Below are 18,809 nucleotides of genomic sequence, written 5' to 3'. Positions count from 1 at the left end.
TCTTCAATAGCTTAATGCTTTGCTGGTTCAGAGTTTCTCTCAAAGATGTTATGTACTTTATTCTGTTTTCTTTGATAGAAAAAGTAGCGAGATAGGAATAAAAATAGAGTCGAAATGAGATGAAAGAGATAGTTTGTGGGAAAAAAATAAAATCCCTAGTAGTTCAATACTTCAATGTGTATTTTTTTTTATTTTGAACGTCCGTTTACCCTTCTACTAGAATAGATTGATTTAGAGGTTGGTTTTAGCGTCGGTCACGACAATGAAAAAAAAAACTCATTTAAAAGATGCGTCGGCTTTCTGTAAATTAGTGTCGGTTCAAGCGAACGCTAAAATCACTGGCGTACATAACGTCCGCCCTCAAATGTTTTGCATCGGTAAGTGACCGACACTAGGATCACCGACCATTTTAGCGTCGGTAAGCAGACTTTACAGAGGAAAACTCCCTTTTCTCTGCTGCCCATACCATGCTATCTTCCATAGACGTGTTCGGCAGTGGGATTTGAGGGATTTGGGTGGCTTCAAATGTCATACAGAGCCACATAACTTCCTCTTGTCTCTAATTATTTTCTCTATCAATAAGCTCAAACACATGAGATCAGTTCATCTTGAGGTTTTTGTGATCAGGATTTAAACCCATTTTGGCTAAGCAGCCAATTATCCTCCCATGTATTAATACTACAACAATTACCAACCCTCCAGAAAGATCCTCTACGGATAATCCAACTATCTTGTTGGATGCTACGCCATGTATAACTCGGCATGTATCCTTGGCCAACATGAATAAATTGTTTTCTCGGGAAGTATCAGCCATGAGCGAATCTGGGAGTTGAATGAGTCTCCATCCTTGCTTTTCCAAAAGAACATCATTGAGGTTTTGAAATTCTTAAACCCTATAACTCCTTTCTTCTTTGGATTACACAAGGAATCCGAACTAACCCAATGAACTAACCTCTCCCCATTTTTGCTCTCCCACCATAACCGACTGATCATGCTCTCAATATGATTACACAAGGCCTCTGAAAAGGAGAAACACTCCATAATATATAAGTAAGGATTGCTTGGGCCATCGATTTAATGAGAACTTGTCTACCCTTTGATGATAAGAACTTTTCCTTCCACCCCTTAAGTTTTTTCAAAACCCGATCTTGTACAAAGTTGAAAACTTGCCTCTTAGACCTCCCCACAAATGTTGGCAAACCTAGATACTTGGAGTGACTTTCAATAGTTTGCAATCTTCTCGGAAGGACATGCTTTCTATATTCTGGAACATTTCGGCCAAAAGAAAGTTCTTATTTATCTAAGTTAATCAGCTAGTCATACACTAATTGATAACATCTGTATGATTGAATCTAAATCATGCGGGTTTTCCCAAAAAAAGGCAATAATACTATCCGCAAATATAAAGCAACTGATTGTACCTATCTCTAATTTTTCTATTAACAGAAAAAAAAATCCAAATTATAAATAAGTTATTTCTAAAACTTGCGGACAAAAAAATTAGCCACTTACGATAATGGAACACTCATGACATCATAAGCCAAATATATAGCAACTTAAAACTAACTAACGCTCTGTTTGGTAGAGAATAGGGAAATAGAGAAGAGAGAGTAAAGAGAAATATGTAAGAAATAGAGTTGATTTATAGGTTGTTTGATATGATATAAATAGATGAGAGATGGAGAAGAGAAAGTAAGGTGGAATGTATGAAATGTCTTTCTTATCCTGAATTTAAAAATATTAAAAACTGAATGACTAGAGTGGTGTAATTGTTTAATGCAATGGTATATTTGACAATTAATGGTCTGCAGCCCAAATCTTCTCAATTTGGAGAGATGAAAAAAGTAGGTGGGACCCACAATTTATATCTCTCTCTACTCTCTCTTGTTGATACCAAACGCAGGTAGAATCACTTTCTCTTTACTAACTCCATTTGCAACATCTCTATCTTGCCTATTTATCACCTAAGACCACCTACAATGGTGGTGTTGAGATGGTAGTTTAGTGTTGAATGGGTAGTGTAGTGGTGTTGAGGGGTGTGGAGAGAGATGTTGAGAAAACTCAACATGTTGAAGGTGGGGCCGGACGGGACACGTGGCGCGTTTTCGTTGAACTCAATTATTTCATTGAAAAAAATTTTAATGGAAATTTTTTTTAACCAAAATTCATGATTTTTTTCTCTATAAATAGAGACTTGGTTCGTTTGATTTGGACACAGAAAAAAAAACAAGTTTTCACAATTATTATTCTCTTTCTAAAATAGTGAAAAATATGAAATAAAAAAGTGGTGGGGTAGGGTGTTGAATGAAAAACCATTGGAGTGGTTAAAAGTTGAATGAATGTTGAATTGGAAAGAGAAAATGATGTGAAGTGTTAGGAAGAGAAAAAGTGGTGTTGAGTATTAAAAACCATTGTAGATGATCTAAGAAGCGTAAAAATAAAAATTGTAGATGATCTAAGAAGCGTAAAAGATAAAACTATTTGTAGGTGTACACTGTGCAGTCAGGATTTGCACAGCATGATTCGGAAATAACTGTTGAAAATATCTGTTGACCTTATCTCCAAATTGGATTTGGAAAAAAATTATGTGGTGCACTTGGGTGCCATATCTTAATCCCTCTAAATATATGTGGTATTGCTCTGTTTCTTCAGAGGGAGAGATAACAATCAGAATCAGCCATGGATCTGCCTCTGGTTACCCTAGTGTTTGCAAGTATTCTCACTTTCTTTATTCTTAAATTGTTATACAACCAAACCCAAAATTCTACCAATCTTCCACCAGGGCCACGCCCCTTTCCTATCATAGGAAACATCTTAGAACTTGGAAGAAATCCACACATAGCACTCACCAAACTCTCAAAGATTTATGGACCCATCATGACATTGAAACTAGGCACCATAACCACCATAGTCATCTCTTCTCCACAATTAGCCAAACAAGTGTTGCAAGAGCATGGCCAAATCTTTTCTAGTAGGACAATCCCTCATTCAGCTCAAGTATATGACAATCACAAAATCTCAATTGCGTGGCTTCCAACAAATGCTAAGTGGAGGAAGCTTAGAAAAGTTTGTGCCACTAAAGTATTTTCCCCACAAGTGCTTGACTCCACAAAAGTCCTTCGTCAACAAAAGCTGAAAGAATTGTTGGATTTTGTAAAGGAGAAAAGCAGCAAAGGTGAGCCTTTGGATCTTAGTGAGGCTATTTTCTCAACTGTCCTCAATTCAATTTCAAACACTCTCTTCTCTATGGATTTGTCTCACACTACATCTGATGAAAAGTCTCGAGAGTTTAAGAGTATTATTGAGGGCGCCATGGGGGATGCTGGAAAGCCAAACGTTGCGGATTTCTTTCCCATTCTTCGTCCAATTGACCCACAAGGTCTTCATGCAAGGATGACCAGCTATTTTGTGAAGTTAGCTAAGATTGTTGATGGAATTATTGAAGAAAGAATGTGTTCAAGAGCTGATTCTAAGATTTCCAATGATGTGCTAGATTCACTTCTTAGTGAAATTGAAGAAACAAGTTCTCAGTTGAGCCGCAAAGAAATACTGCAATTATTTCTGGTTGGTACTTAATCTTCAAATAGTTGCAAGTGATTCTATCAATGTACATTTAGATGACCTCTGTCTATTCATTTCACTCATTTTCATTACATGCCTTTAATCTTTGGTTCTTGACCATTTAATTTGCTAGTGCTTCATGCATATTTGATAGGTTTTTTAAATGATTTTTCATTAGGATTTATTTATTGGTGGGATTGACACAACATCAAGCACGGTTGAATGGGCGATGGCAGAGCTACTGCGCAATCCTAATAAATTAACAAAAGCAAAAGAAGAGTTGTATGAAATAATTGGTGAAGATGCAACACTTGAAGAATCACACATCTCAAAGCTACCTTACTTACAAGCAGTGGTGAAGGAAACTCTTCGCTTGCACCCTGCAGCTGCATTTCTAGTACCACATAAGTGTGATGAAGTCGTGAACATATCTGGCTTCCAAGTGCCAAAAAATGCTCAGGTATTGGTCAATGTGTGGGCCATGGGACGGGATCCAACCATTTGGGAGAATCCAAACATGTTTGAGCCTGAAAGATTTTTGAAATGTGAGATTAATTTCAAAGGTAATAATTTTGAGTTAATACCATTTGGGGCAGGTAAAAGGATATGCCCTGGATTACCATTAGCTCATAGGTCAGTGCATTTAATGGTGGCCTTCCTGCTACACAACTTTGAATGGAAGCTAGCTGATGGGTTAACACCAGAAAACATGAATATGGTAGAGCATTTCGGGTTAACCTTAAAGAAGATCCAGCCACTTCGAGTTCAAGCTATTTCAGTCAAGGACAATTAATTATATATAAGAGTAATGCTCTTCTGAGTTTCGTGTATTTAGGAGGGTAAGAGACACTTACGGTACCCTGCTTGTAATGTATAGAGTAGTTTGCAGTTTTTAACTTACATGTTTGTGATAAGTTAACAAGAATTTAATCACAAACTATTCTACAAGTTACAAGCTCGTGTACCTTACAGCACTTATTTTGGTTATGTAACAGACAATAGATAAGTTGGTGATAAGTTAACAAGAATTTAATCACAAACTGTTGCATGTGTCATCCTTAATAATCTTTTTTTTGGAAGGTCTAATAATCCATAAAGGATAGAGTTATTTTCATCTTCTTATCTTAGTAATTCATATTTCACCATAGTGAAAATTGGTGATGTTCAAATATCTTTTTGCATATGATTGAACCTTTGGAATTTGGTTTGGATATGTATTGTTTTATTATTATGTATGACTAAATCCTTAGCTAAGGTTTTGGTGGATCATGTTGAAATATTTTTCCATGCTCTAATTTGTTTGTGCTTCTTTTTATTCATGCTAGTGTATAAGAATAGACTGATTTAGAGTTTGGATTTAGTGTGGGCCACGACAACGAAAAAAACTCATTTAAAAGATGTGTCGGCCAAACTCTAAAGCCATGTCTATCGTTTCAATTGATAATCATATGTGAAGCCAATTTGTTGGGTTCCTTTGCCTCCTTATCTGCAGTCAATTGGAAATGCATTCCACATATTTGCTGAAATGCCGGTTTGACACTTTTAGTAGTACAAAAGGTGTATTAAATTACACTAATACGCTTAAGGTATAAAATTAGCAGTACAAAATGCTTTTAAATTAAATTAAGTTGACATTGCTATATGCAGGGATTAGTCCATAACTGCATGTATTCGCCACTTTCAAGTTGGTGGAAAAAATTACAAAAAAGAAACTAACCTGGTTAAAAAAATTGTAACTTGAAGGATAGAAGTTTCCTGGTTTTTTTTTTTTTTGAACGTTAGTTTCCTGGTTAATTAACTTGTAGTTAGAAAAAAAATGGAATATTTGCTGTCACAAGTTGTTTGTTTTGTGACTTTGTAAGGGTTTTTTGTTTTGAGTAAATTAATTTAACTACCTTTATGTTCCTTACATAAACTCCAAACTTATTTAAATATTACATTCCATCTATTTTTCTCAAGTAGATAACAATTATTTTAACAATATTCCCTAACAAAATATAAGGTGAAGTGTAATATTTAAGTAAGTTTAGAATTTACTGTAATATAGAGAAACTCAAGATATTGGAATGTAATTTACTCTTTTATTTTAAGTGGTGGAAATTTGGCATCAGATATCCCCTATCCCCTTGTATTTCTGTCTTGGATGGCTTAACTAATATTGTCTATCTATTCTATCTCTAAAGGACAATTTTGTTATCAAGAAACTATATCATCTAACTTAAATTGGTAAGAGTTAGGAAAAATAAGAAGGTTGGGCGAAATTAAGGGTGAATGGTCTAGAATTCTAATCGTGAGGATAAACTAATTTACTAAACATTTGCGAATAAAAACAAATTGTTTCCTCGTATTTCCCTGTTTTTGTACAAGTCTGATTACCTCACCTACATAACCCAGAACTATTGATCATATTTACAGTGTGCTGCCCTGAACTTAAATCTCCTAAAACTTGGTACCATTTCCTGATTCCAGTCTAGTAGCCGAGGGGAGATGGTCCGGAGGTGGAGCTCACGGTGGCGGAGCATGGAGATCCTGGTGGTCCGCGGTGGTTCGGTGGGTGGCTCGGATTTGGGGCATCTGTGTCTCAGATTTCATTCTGCACTGATATCTGCAACAAAGCCAGAGGTACCCACCCTTCCTCTATATATATATATGCTTGTGGTGTTGAAATTCTGATTTCAATTTCTATTTTATTGGTGGGTTTGGTTTGCTATTCTCTATGTTGAATTGATTCTGTTTTGATGAAACTTGTGTTTGCTTTTGCTTGTTCTATATTGTTGCTGACAATAGCCAAATAAGTACAGCAGTTTCTATGCAAGTTCATTAATCCTCAGTTTTCATTCACACCTGAAATTCTCCCGCACATGGAGAGATATAGGAAGAGAAGAAAAAGAAATGAGAGTTATGATGAGTGATGTGATAGGAAAATAGAAAACGAAATATGGCGGAAAAGCGATGGAAGCGAAACTGAAGTGAGATATAATGATTTAAAATCCTATTTTTTATAATAACGATGTTTAATGTACACCAAAATAGTGTGGATACTTAGAGTGACATAGAAAAAGAAAAGAAAGTGATATATTTGATATAATGTGATGTGACATGTTGAAAGAGATAAGAGACAAAATTAGTGGTCTTTGTGAGTGTTGATACTGCTTTGTGATCTTCTTGTGATCTACCAAACCCGGATTGAATTTTTAAAAGGTAGCCGCCGTATATGAAAATATATGTTCACCTTATCTCTAAATATATCTCTGTTTCTTCAAAGGGAGAGATAACAATCAGAACCAGCCATGGATATGCTAGTGATTACCTTAGTTTGTGCAAGCACTCTTACCTTCTTCATCCTTAGATTACTATACAATCAAACCCAAAATTCCTCCAAGCTTCCACCAGGGCCACGCCCATATCCTATCATAGGAAACATCTTAGAACTTGGTACAAATCCACACATATCACTCACCAAACTCTCAAAGATTTATGGACCCATCATGACACTGAAACTAGGCACCATAACAACCATAGTCATCTCTTCTCCACAATTAGCCAAACAAGTGTTACAAGAAAATGGCCAAACCTTTTCTAGTAGGATAGTCTCACATGCAGTTCAAGCAGTTGAACATCAAAAATGCTCAGCTGTGTGGCTTCCCCCATTAGCTAAGTGGAGGAACCTTAAAAGAGTTTGTGCCACAAAAGTATTCTCCACACAAATGCTTGACTCCACAAAAGTTCTTCGTCAAGAAAAGCTGAAAGAGTTGTTAGATTTTGTAAAGGAGAAAAGCAACAAAGGTGAGGCTTTGGATCTTGGTGAGGCTGTTTTCTCAACTGTCCTCAATTCAATTTCAAACACTTTCTTCTCTGTGGATTTGACTCACTCTACATGTGATGAAAAGTCTCAAGAGTTTAAGAACATTATCTGGAAAATCATGGAATATGCTGGAAAACCCAACGTTGCAGATTTCTTTCCTATTCTTCGTCCACTTGACCCACAGGGTGTTCATGCCAAGATGTCCCATTATTTCATGAAATTATTGAAGATTTTTGATGGTATTATTGAAGAAAGAATGTATTCAAGAACTGAGTCCAAGGTGTGCAATGATGTGTTAGATTCACTTCTTTGCAATAATGTTGAAGAAACAAGTTCTCCGCTGAGCTGCAAAGAGATATTGCATTTGTTTTTGGTTAGTACTTAAATTTTATATCCTTTGATAACACTGGTAAATCAAATACTTTTATTGAACTGAGAAGAGAGTACAATGCAATTGCTCAATCTGAGCTTTAACAGGGGAATTAGGGATTTACAGTGAAATTGGGAAAAAACTGGGAAATTTGGGGAAGAACACAAAGTTAGGGTTCAACCTAGAGATCCCTCGATCTCTCTCTGATTCCACAATCAGAATGAAACTCTAACTTCAATGCCTTCCTCTACAATCAATCTACCTATTTATACTATTCAGTTGCAACTAACAACTGTAACTGACTCTAACTGCTTACAGCTGTTGCCCGCTGTCAGCTAACAAACTAACAGATTCAGCTAACAACTAACAGCTTATTACAATCCAGTCCTCTTACTAATTACTAATTACTCCTGGGTCCTTCTCCTTGAATAAACCCGCTTAAACCTATCAATACTTCCCCCTAAAAGTTTGACCTTGTCCTCAAGGGGAAAAGAAGGGAAGAGTTCTTGTATCTTAGCAGCTGACTCCCAGGAATTATCACAAGATGGCAAAGTGTCCCAGCTCACAAGGACTTCCAAGTTGCCAAAAGCATCCTCTCTTGTAGCTTTCACTTCAGCAGGAAGTACTTCTAATTCCAGCTCCTCATTGAGCATAGGAGGCAATGGATGAGGTTGCTGATCTGGCTTCAAAGCTTTCTTTAAGAGAGATACATGGAAAACTGCATGAATTCTAGCTTGTGGTGGCAGCTCTAGCTTGTAAGCTACTGGTCCCACCCGACTCAGAACTTGATAAGGCCCATAGAACCTTGGGGCTAACTTAGCAAAGGGTCTAGAAGCTAGAGACTTTAATTTGTAAGGTTGCAGCTTGAGATACACCCAGTCCCCCTCCTTAAATTCCACATTTCTTCTATGCTTATCAGCCTGCACCTTCATCTGATTCTGAGCCTTAGTTAAATTCCCCTTCAACTCTTCCAAGATAGCATCCCTGTGCAAAAACAATTGATTGACTTCCTCCACTCTTGAAGGAATAGCTCCAGCCGTGAGAAGAATAGGGGGATCCCTCCCATATAAAGCTCTAAATGGAGTCATTCCTGCAGAACCATGGAAATTGGTATTAAACCAAAATTCTGCCCAGGATAACCAGTCCAGCCAGTGCTTGGGTTTAGGGCCACAAAACACCTCAAGTATGTCTCCAAGCACCTATTGACCACCTCAGTTTGGCCATCAGTTTGTGGATGATATGAGGTGCTCAATTTCAGTTGTGTGCCAGCCAATCTGAAAATCTCCTTCCAAAGTAAACCAGTGTCCATCCTTCTTCAATGACAACCTCATCTTGCTAAAGTTAGCTTTAATATCCCCTAAACTAGCTAACCAATCCAGACCAAGTACCAGATCTATTCCATTGAGGCCAAAAAGGTAGAAATCTTGAGTGACTTCTAAGGATTGTATCATCAATTTCAGATTAGAACACTTCCCTTTACAACCAATCTTATAGCCATCCCCAACTTCCACTGTGTAAGATGGTGTGTTTTCCACTGGTAATGACAACTCTTTAACCAGCTTCTTAGAAACGAAACTATGTGAAGCTCCACAATCTATGAGAACCACCACTGCTTGGTCTTGTATACTGCCCTTCATTTTCCATGACTTGTGGGAAGTAAAACCAGTCATTGAACAGAGAGATAACTGCAAAGAATTAAACTCTCCGGATAAAGCATCTTCAAATTCTCCCCCCTCCAAATCCTCTTCTTCTTCTTCCAAGAGTAGCATTCTAAGCTGCCTATTCTTGCACTTGTGTTCTCTACTAAAAGGTTCATCACACCTGAAACAAAGGTTTTTCTCTCTCTTTTCCTTCATTTCAGCTGCAGTCAAAGGCTTATAGCCCTCAACTCTTGCCCTGCTTGCTTCTGGAGCTGGCCCATTCCTAGAAGTTCCAACAGAATTTTCCTGCTTATGCTCTCCATTGTTTTGAGGTTCCAAAGTTACAGTTTTACTGTAATTGTTGCTTCTATAGGAACCTACAGATCTCACAAACCCTCCACTTTTCTTAGTGACAGCCAAATTTTTTTGTTCAATCAGCAAAGACTTCTGAATAACCTCAGGAAGAGTATTCAATTCAAAAAGCCTCACTTCAGCCTTAATCTCTTCCTTGAGTCCATTGAGGAAAATTCCTCTCACAAAATCATGGTCAATTTCTTTCAAAGCACCAGCATATTTTTCAAACTCCTCAACATAATCATCTACAGAACCTAATTGTTTCAAAGATAACAGTAATTCAAAAGGATTTTGAACCATAGAGGGTTGAAATCTTCTTACCACTGCCAGCTTGAAAGCTTCCCAAGATGGTGCTGGATTGCAACGCTCCCACCACTGGTACCAACTGAGAGCTCGTCCCTCCAAAGCCACCATGGTTGCTTGCATTCTTTCCTCTTCAGTCACTTCCCTCAGTGCAAAGTAGCGTTCCAATTTCTGTGTCCAACCAACAGCATCAGATCCAGAAAAAATTGGAATCTCCAATTTCCTCCAACGATTCTTGCTAGGAACTCGATCTCGTTCCTCTCTACTCCTACTGCCTTCGATTTCGTCTTCTCCAGCGGATTCGCGATCACGAACCTCCAGCCTAGCTCGCAGCGACGCGATGAGATCCTCTGCCACCTTGGTTCGCGCCTCAGTCAACTCCAATCGAGTGCGCAAGCCCTCTGTTTCCTGTCGCAATTCATCCCTCTCCTGGCTCCAGCTTCCATCGCTTCTTGCCATGGTTCTTGTCGTAACCATTCAGAGTTGCAGAAATCGCGTGGGTTCACCCTCAGGCACCAAGAATGGTGCTCTGATACCAGTGATAACACTGGTAAATCAAATACTTTTATTGAACTGAGAAGAGAGTACAATGCAATTGCTCAATCTGAGCTTTAACAGGGGAATTAGGGATTTACAGTGAAATTGGGAAAAAACTGGGAAATTTGGGGAAGAACACAAAGTTAGGGTTCAACCTAGAGATCCCTCGATCTCTCTCTGATTCCACAATCAGAATGAAACTCTAACTTCAATGCCTTCCTCTACAATCAATCTACCTATTTATACTATTCAGATGCAACTGACAACTGTAACTGACTCTAACTGCTTACAGCTGTTGCCAGCTGTCAGCTAACAAACTAACAGATTCAGCTAACAACTAACAGCTTATTACAATCCAGTCCTCTTACTAATTACTAATTACTCCTGGGTCCTTCTCCTTGAATAAACCCGCTTAAACCTATCATCCTTACAATTCATGAATTACATAGTTCTTATTTTTTTTCTTAGCCATTATATCTTCAATAGCTTAATGCTTTGCTGGTTCAGAGTTTCTCTCAAAGATGTTATGTACTTTATTCTGTTTTCTTTGATTATATTCTGTTTCTTTGATAGAAAAAGTAGCGAGATAGGAATAAAATAGAGTAAAAATGAGATGAAAAAGATAGTGTGTGGGAAAAAATCAAAACCCCTAGTTTTTCAGTGTGTAGCTTTTATTTTGAATGTCCATTTACCCCCTACAAGAATAGCCTGATTTAGAGGTTGGATTTAATGTCAGTCACGACAATGAAAAAAACACTCATTTGAAAGATGCGTCGGCTTTCTGCAAATTAGTGTCGGTTCAAGCGAACGCTAAAATCAGCGACCTACATAACGGCCGCCCTTAAATGTTTTGCGTCGGTAAGTGACCGACACTAAGATCACCGACCATTTTAGCGTCGGTAAGCAGACTTTACAGAGGAAAACCCCCTTTTGTCCGCTGCCCATACCAGGCTATCCTCCATAGCCGTGTTCAGCAGCGGGATTTGAGGGATTTGGGTGGCTTCAAATGACACAAAGAGCCGCATAACTTCCTCATGTCGCTACTTATTTTCTCTGTCAATAAGCTCAAACACATGAGATAAGTTCATCTTGAGGCTTCTGTGACCAGGATTTAAACCCATTTTGGCTAAGCAGCCAATTATCCTCCCATATATTAATACTCCAACAATTACCAACCCTCCATAAAGATCCTCTATGGATATTGGATAATCCAACTTTCTTGTTGGATGCTACGCCATGTATAACTCGGCATGTATCCTTGGCCAGCATGAATAAATTGCTTTCTCGGGAAGTATCAGCCATGAGCGAATCTGGGAGTTGAATGAGTCTCCATCCTTGCTTTTCCAAAAGAACATCATTAAGGTTTGGAAATTCTTAAACCCTATAACTCTTTCTTCTTTGGATTACACAAGGCATCCCAACTAACCCAATGAACCAGCCTCTCCCCATTTTTGCTCCCCCACCAGAGCTGACTGATCATGCTCTCAATATGATTACACAAGCCCTCTGGCAAGGAGAAACACTCCATAATATAAGTAAGGATTGCTTGAGCCACCGTTTAATGAGAAATTGTCTACCCTCTGATGTAAGAACTTTTCCTTCCACTCCTTAAGTTTTTTCAAAACCTGATCTTGATCAAAGTTGAAAACTTGCCTCTTAGACCTCCCCACAAATGTTGGCAAACCAAGATACTTGGAGTGGCTTTCAATAGCATTAATTTTCCATCTTCCCGGAAGGGCATGCTTACTATATTCTGGAACATTTCGGCTAAAAGAAAGTTCTGATTTATCCAAGTTAATCAGCTAGCCAGAGACTTGTTGATACTCGGTCAACATCTGTATGATTGAATCTAAATCCTGCGGGTTTGCCCGAAAAAAGACAATAATATCATCCGCAAAAAACAAGTCTCAGGGGCTTGCTAACAATACTGATACCATGAGTGACACCCCGTTCCCAAGCCCTTGTGAGAAGCCGAGAGAAAACCTTTGCACAGAGAATAAAAAAGGTAGGTGAAAGGGGATCCCCTGCCTCAAACCCCTAGTAGCCTGGAAATACCTGTCTGGGCAACCATTCAGCAGAACCGAGAAAGAAGCAGTGGAATCACTTGCCATTACTGTATTAATCATCTAAGAAGGTGAGCCCATTACTGTCATGACCGTCTTTAGAAAACCCCATTCAATACCCATGTTTTCCAGTCACTTTCTTCTTCATAGAGTGAAAAGTATTAAAAGTTATCAAAGCATTACCCGTTACCAATCTACCCGACACAAAGTACTTTGATATGGCATCACAATCTGGGGAAGGATTATTTTCAGCTTATTTGCAATTGTTTTAGCAATGTTCTTAAACATAATACTGCAAAGAGATATAGGTTTGAACTCACTACCATACTTAGGCTTCTTGACCTTAGGAATCAGGCAAAGGAAAGTCTAAGTGAACCTACTTGGATCTGCACCATTATTAAGCAACTCCAAGATAGAACTTCATATGTTAAAAAGCACTAAAAGTTTAATATATTTTAAAAAATTAGATATAAATTATTAGTAAAATTTACATATAAAGGGTAAAAGAGTAAATATATATCACTCATTTTCATTACTCTCTTTTCCTTTCATTCTCTTTTGTTTTTGTCTCAAACCAAACAACTTAAAAATTTATCTCATTTTTCTGTTTTATTCTCTCCATTTATATTATTTCCTCTATTATTTCTCTATCTCATTTTCGCCCATACATCCAAACAAAGTACTAGGGTTTTGCGCTTCAGTTGGATGTATCGACTTGTTTATTTGAGTGAGTATGTTTGTTTTTAATTTTTTTATGTATCTGCATTACGTAACGGTCCTTCATATTTATTCTCACATGATGTAAGTGTCATTGGTTAACCTTTAGATATTTATTCCAAACACCTTTTGAAAAAAAAGTTTACTATATCAACTGATTGTACCTTATCTCTAACTTTTCTATTAACAGAGGAAAAAAGAAATCCAAATTATAAATAAGTTATTTCTAAAACTTACGGACAAAAAAATTAGCCACTTTTATGGAACACTCATGAAATCAAAAGGCAAATATAAAGCAACTCAAACCACAAAGATAAAACTAATTGTACGTGTGCACTGTGCAGTTAGGATTTGCACAGCATGATTTTGTTGACCTTATCTCCAAATAGGATTAGGAAAAAAATTATGTGGTGTACTTGTGTGCCATATCTTAATCCCCCCAAATATATCTGTGGTATTTCTCTGTTTCTTCAAAGGGAGAGATAACAATCAGAATCAGCCATGGATCTGCCTCTGATTACCTTAGTGTGTGCAAGTATTCTCACTTTCTTCATTCTTAAATTATTATACAACCAAACACAAAATTCTACCAATCTTCCACCAGGGCCACGCCCCTTTCCTATCATAGGAAACATCTTAGAACTTGGAAGAAATCCACACATAGCACTCACCAAACTCTCAAAGATTTATGGACCCATCATGACATTGAAACTAGGCACCATAACCACCATAGTCATCTCTTCTCCACAATTAGCCAAACAAGTGTTGCAAGAGCATGGCCAAATCTTTTCTAGTAGGACAATCCCTCATTCAGCTCAAGTATCTGACAATCACAAAATCTCAATTGGGTGGCTTCCCACAAATGCTAAGTGGAGGAAGCTTAGAAAAGTTTGTGCCACTAAAGTATTTTCCCCACAAGTGCTTGACTCCACAAAAGTCCTTCGTCAACAAAAGCTGAAAGAATTGTTGGATTTTGTAAAGGAGAAAAGCAGCAAAGGTGAGCCTCTGGATCTTGGTGAGGCTATTTTCTCAACTGTCCTCAATTCAATTTCAAACACTTTCTTCTCTATGGATTTGTCTCACTCTACATCTGATGAAAAGTCTCGAGAGTTTAAGAGTATTATTGAGGGTTCCATGGAGGATGCTGGAAAGCCAAACATTGCAGATTTCTTTCCCATTCTTCGTCCAATTGACCCACAAGGTGTTCATGCAAGGATGACCAATTATTTTGTGAAGTTAGCTAATATTGTTGATGGAATTATTGAAGAAAGAATGTGTTCAATAGCTTCAAGAGCTGATTCTAAGGTTTCCAATGATGTGCTAGATTCAATTCTTAGTGAAATTGAAGAAACAAGTTCTCAGTTGAGTCACAGAGAGATAATGCTTCTATTTCTGGTTAGTACTTAATTATAAAATAGCTGCAGGTGATTCTATCAATGTACATTTAGATTACCTCTGTCTATTCATTTCACCCATTTTCATTGCATGTCTTTAATCTTTTATTCTTAACCATTTATTTTGCTAATGCTACATGCATATTTGATAGGTTTTTTAAATATTTTTTATTAGGATTTATTTGTTGCTGGGATTGACACAACATCAAGCACGGTTGAATGGGCGATGGCAGAGCTACTGCGTAACCCTAATAAATTAGCAAAAGCAAAAGAAGAGTTGTGTGAAGTAGTTGGTGAAGATGCACCACTTGAAGAATCACACATCTCAAAGCTACCTTACTTACAAGCAGTAGTGAAGGAAACTTTTCGCTTGCACCCACCAGCTCCGTTTCTGCTACCACATAAGTGTGATGAAGTGGTAAACATCTCTGGCTTCCAAGTGCCAAAAGATGCTCAAGTATTTGTCAATGTGTGGGCCATGGGACGAGATCCAACCATTTGGGAGAATCCAAATATGTTTGAGCCTGAAAGGTTTTTGAAGTGTGAGATTAATTTCAAAGGTAATAATTTTGAGTTAATACCATTTGGGGCAGGTAAAAGGATATGCCCTGGATTACCATTAGCTCATAGGTCAGTGCATTTAATGGTGGCCTTCCTGCTGCACAACTTTGAATGGAAGCTAGCTGATGGGTTAACACCAGAAAACATGAATATGGTAGAGCATTTCGGGTTAACCTTAAAGAAGATGCAACCACTTCGAGTTCAAGCTATTTCAGTCAAGGACAATTAATTATATATAAGAGTAATGCTTCTGATTTACGTGGATCCATGTATTTATCAGGGTTACTTAAGATATACTTACGGTACCCTTCTTGTAATGTATGGAGTAGTTTGCAGTGCTTAACTTACATGTTTGTGGTAAGTTAAAAAAAAAAAAAAATCACAAACTATTCTCAAGTTACAAGCTCGTGTACCTCACATCACTTATTTTGGTTATGTAATATAGATAATAGATAAGGGGATGCAACTGTTGCATGTGCCATTCCTAATAATCAATAAAGGATCGAGTTATTTTCATCTTATCTTAGTAATACATATTTCACCATAGTGAAGATTGGTCATGTACAAATATCTTTTTGCATATGCTTGAACCTTTGGAATATGGTTTGGATATGTATTGTTTTATTATTATGTATAACAAAATCCAGTTAAGGTTTGTTTGTGTTTCTTTTTATTCGATTGAGAAACAATGTGATGTAGTTGCGACTGTGAAACCTTTGTAGAGGATTCGTTCTTTCCAAGCATCCTCAAAATGCTCTTCCTCAGCATCTTCATTTTGGAATGTTTCTTGAATTGCTGACACGCATGCACATTTGGGTATTACAAAGCAACCTCAAGTGTGCTATTAGCCCTCGTGCCAAAATCTATCAAATAAAAAATTAAAAATACTTAGAAATTAGGATAAGGATTGGCTCGAACTTTAAATGAATTTTGAATTAAAACTCCATTTTATAGAAATTTGTAGCACGTTGTTTAATACTAAGACAGTAACACATTCTAGCAAAAAAAAAAAAGACAGCAACACACTAATATGTGTATATATATCTGGTGTATCTTCGAAGGGGTCGAGATAGTCAACAGCCATGGATCTGTTACTGATTATCACCATAGTGTGTGCAAGCACTCTCACTTTCACCTTCTTCATCCTTAGACTATTATTCAATCAAACCCAACACTCCACCAAGCTTTCACAAGGGCCAAGCCTCTTCAGTATCCTAAAAAACTTCTTAGAACTTGGTAGGAATCCACACATTGTACTCACCAAACTCTCCAAAATTTATGGACCCATCATGACAATGAAACTAGGCAAGAGAACCACCATAGTTATCTCTTCCCCACAGCTAGCCAAACTAGTGCTGCAAGGGAATAGCCAAGCCTTTTCTAGCAGGACAATTCCACATGCTATGCGTGTATTTGACCACCATATAAACTCAATCACCTTTCTGCCCCCAGCAGAGCAGTGGAGGAACCTTAGGAGATTTTGTGCCACAAAAATGTTCTACCACAAATGCTGGACTCTACCAAAGTTATTCGTCAACAAAAGGTGAAGGAGTTGTTGGATTTTGTAAAGAACAAAAGCATGAAAGGTGAGGTTCTGGATCTTGGTGAAGCTGTTTTCTCAACTATCCTTAACTCAATTTCAAACACTTTATTCTCTATGGATTTGGCTCACACTACATCTGATGCCAAGTCTCGAGAGTTTAATCACATTATTTCGGGTTCCATGGAAGATACCGGAAAGCCCAACATTGTGGACTTTTTCCCCATTCTTCTTCCACTTGACCCTCAAGGTATTCAAGCTAGAATGACTGCTTACCTCAGCAAGTTGTTTAAATTTATTGATGGAATTATTGGGGAAAGAATGAGTTCAAGAGTTTCAAAAACTGATTCTGGATCCGAGGTTGGCAATGATGTATTAGATTCAATGCTTAACAATGTTGGAGCCACTTTTGACCTAAGCCGCAATGAGATATTACATCTGTTTGTGGTTAGTACTTAGTTTTCCAATAATTTTATTTTATAAATCATGAAGTTCTGATTTTACTAGCCATAATACTTTACATAGTTTACATGCTTTAAATTATAATGTTTTTGAAATGATGTTCCATTATAGGATTTATTTGCTGCGAGAATTGACACAACGGTTGTCACAATCGAATGGGCAATGGCAGAAATATTGCGCAACCCACAAATATTAGGAAAAGCAAGAGAAGAGTTGTGTGAAGTCATTGACAAGGGTGAAACAATTGAGGAATCACACATTTCAAAGTTGCCTTACTTACAAGCAATTGTAAAAGAAACTTTTCGCTTGCATCCAGCAACTCCATTTCTTGTACCACGCAAGTGTGATGAAGATGAAGCCTATCTGGATTCCGAGTGCCAAAAGATGCACAAGTGTTAGTCAATGTGTGGGCCATGGGACAAGATCCAACCATTTGGGAAAATTCAACTATGTTCCAGCCTGATAGATTCTTGGAGAGTGAGATTAATTTCAAAGGTCAAGATTTTGAGCTAATACCATTTGGGGCAGGAAAAAGAATATGTGTTGAAATGCCATTAGCTGATAGGTCAGTGCATTTAATTGTGACCTCCCTTGTGCACAACTTTGAATGGAAGCCAGCTGATGGATTAACACCTGAACACATAAATATGGAGGAGCATTTCGGCTTATCCTTAAGGAGGGCCCAACCACTTCGAGTTCAAGCTATTTCAGTCAAGAAGCAAAGTTAATCATCATATATAAGTTATGTTGTTGCTTTATGTGATATCTATATGCAGATAGATGTGCATGCATGTGTGTAGGGTGGGGGTGGGGGTGGAGGTGGTGGGAATGTAATAGTTTTGTGTCACTCCTATTAATTAATAAAGGATGGGATTATATTTATCTACTTATGTAGATAATATATCTTTCTCTATGATAATTCGGGATGCCACAATAGTAATTTAACTTAAACATGTTATTTTATATTTTTTGACACTTCAGAAAATTAAATTAAATTTTACATAGGCTTCATTAACACAGTTAGCAGGTCAAAACATCATTCGGTGGAGTTTCGAGCTCTGTTGAGGACTTACTCCAGACGTTTTACATAATAGAAGACCTATTAAAAAAAATTCGACGAGAAACATAATTCAGACGACGAAATAAAAACGGGATCAATTTGGGGATTAAGCATTTATATTAGTACAAGTTAACATTATTAACAACTATATACTTAAATTTAAAACTAATAACATCGCATAATTTATAAAAAAACAACTAATAAAAAATCATCAAACAAGAAGATATTAAAACCGTAAATAATCATTAACGAAATAACTCTTATAAAAAAAACGAAATAAGAGTATTAGCTCACTATGGAAAGAATAATTTATAAATTAAAAGTGTCGAAGAAGTTAACAGAAAAACTCTATTGATATTTTATTATCTGCATTTTTTTTTAGGTAAGCAAAATATATTAATGAAAAGTACTAAGGGTACTCAAACCCAAAGAATACAAGAGA

At 37.2% G+C, this 18,809-nt stretch overlaps 2 protein-coding genes and 1 pseudogene across 3 annotated transcripts; all 3 read left to right on the top strand.

The window, feature by feature from the left end:
- Positions 1-2,600: 2,600 nt before the first annotated feature.
- On the top strand, positions 2,601-4,789 carry LOC130728174 (cytochrome P450 76T24-like). Its single transcript, XM_057579538.1, has 2 exons — positions 2,601-3,564; positions 3,740-4,789. Exons 1-2 carry the CDS (start codon positions 2,680-2,682, stop codon positions 4,352-4,354), a joined length of 1,500 nt encoding a protein of 499 aa, XP_057435521.1. The 5' UTR covers positions 2,601-2,679; the 3' UTR covers positions 4,355-4,789.
- Positions 4,790-6,277: 1,488 nt separating this feature from the next.
- LOC130728171 (cytochrome P450 76T24-like) lies at positions 6,278-15,821 on the top strand. Of its 2 annotated transcripts, none has more exons than XM_057579537.1 (2): positions 6,278-7,739; positions 14,920-15,821. In XM_057579537.1, the coding sequence occupies exons 1-2, from the start codon at positions 6,852-6,854 to the stop codon at positions 15,532-15,534; spliced, it is 1,503 nt and encodes a 500-aa protein (XP_057435520.1). In that variant the 5' UTR covers positions 6,278-6,851; the 3' UTR covers positions 15,535-15,821. The 2 variants fall into 2 exon arrangements, with proteins under 2 accessions (XP_057435520.1, XP_057435519.1); XM_057579536.1 differs by lacking the exon at positions 6,278-7,739 and adding an exon at positions 7,770-14,745.
- Positions 15,822-16,355: 534 nt separating this feature from the next.
- On the top strand, positions 16,356-18,077 carry LOC130732300 (cytochrome P450 76T24-like; annotated as a pseudogene).
- The last annotated feature ends 732 nt before the right edge of the window (positions 18,078-18,809 follow it).

Source organism: Lotus japonicus, chromosome 1 (genome assembly GCF_012489685.1).
Source record: "Lotus japonicus ecotype B-129 chromosome 1, LjGifu_v1.2".
NCBI lineage: Eukaryota > Viridiplantae > Streptophyta > Magnoliopsida > Fabales > Fabaceae > Lotus > Lotus japonicus.
This window is presented reverse-complemented; position numbering and strand designations above follow the sequence as displayed.

Coding starts and splice junctions, on each gene's coding strand:
- LOC130728174 (XM_057579538.1), top strand. CDS start 2,680: ATGGATCTGCCTCTGGTTACCCTAGTGTTTGCAAGTATTCTCACTTTC. Junction 3,565..3,739: donor AAATACTGCAATTATTTCTG/GTTGGTACTTAA, acceptor ATTTTTCATTAG/GATTTATTTATTGGTGGGAT.
- LOC130728171 (XM_057579536.1), top strand. CDS start 13,852: ATGGATCTGCCTCTGATTACCTTAGTGTGTGCAAGTATTCTCACTTTC. Junction 14,746..14,919: donor AGATAATGCTTCTATTTCTG/GTTAGTACTTAA, acceptor ATTTTTTATTAG/GATTTATTTGTTGCTGGGAT.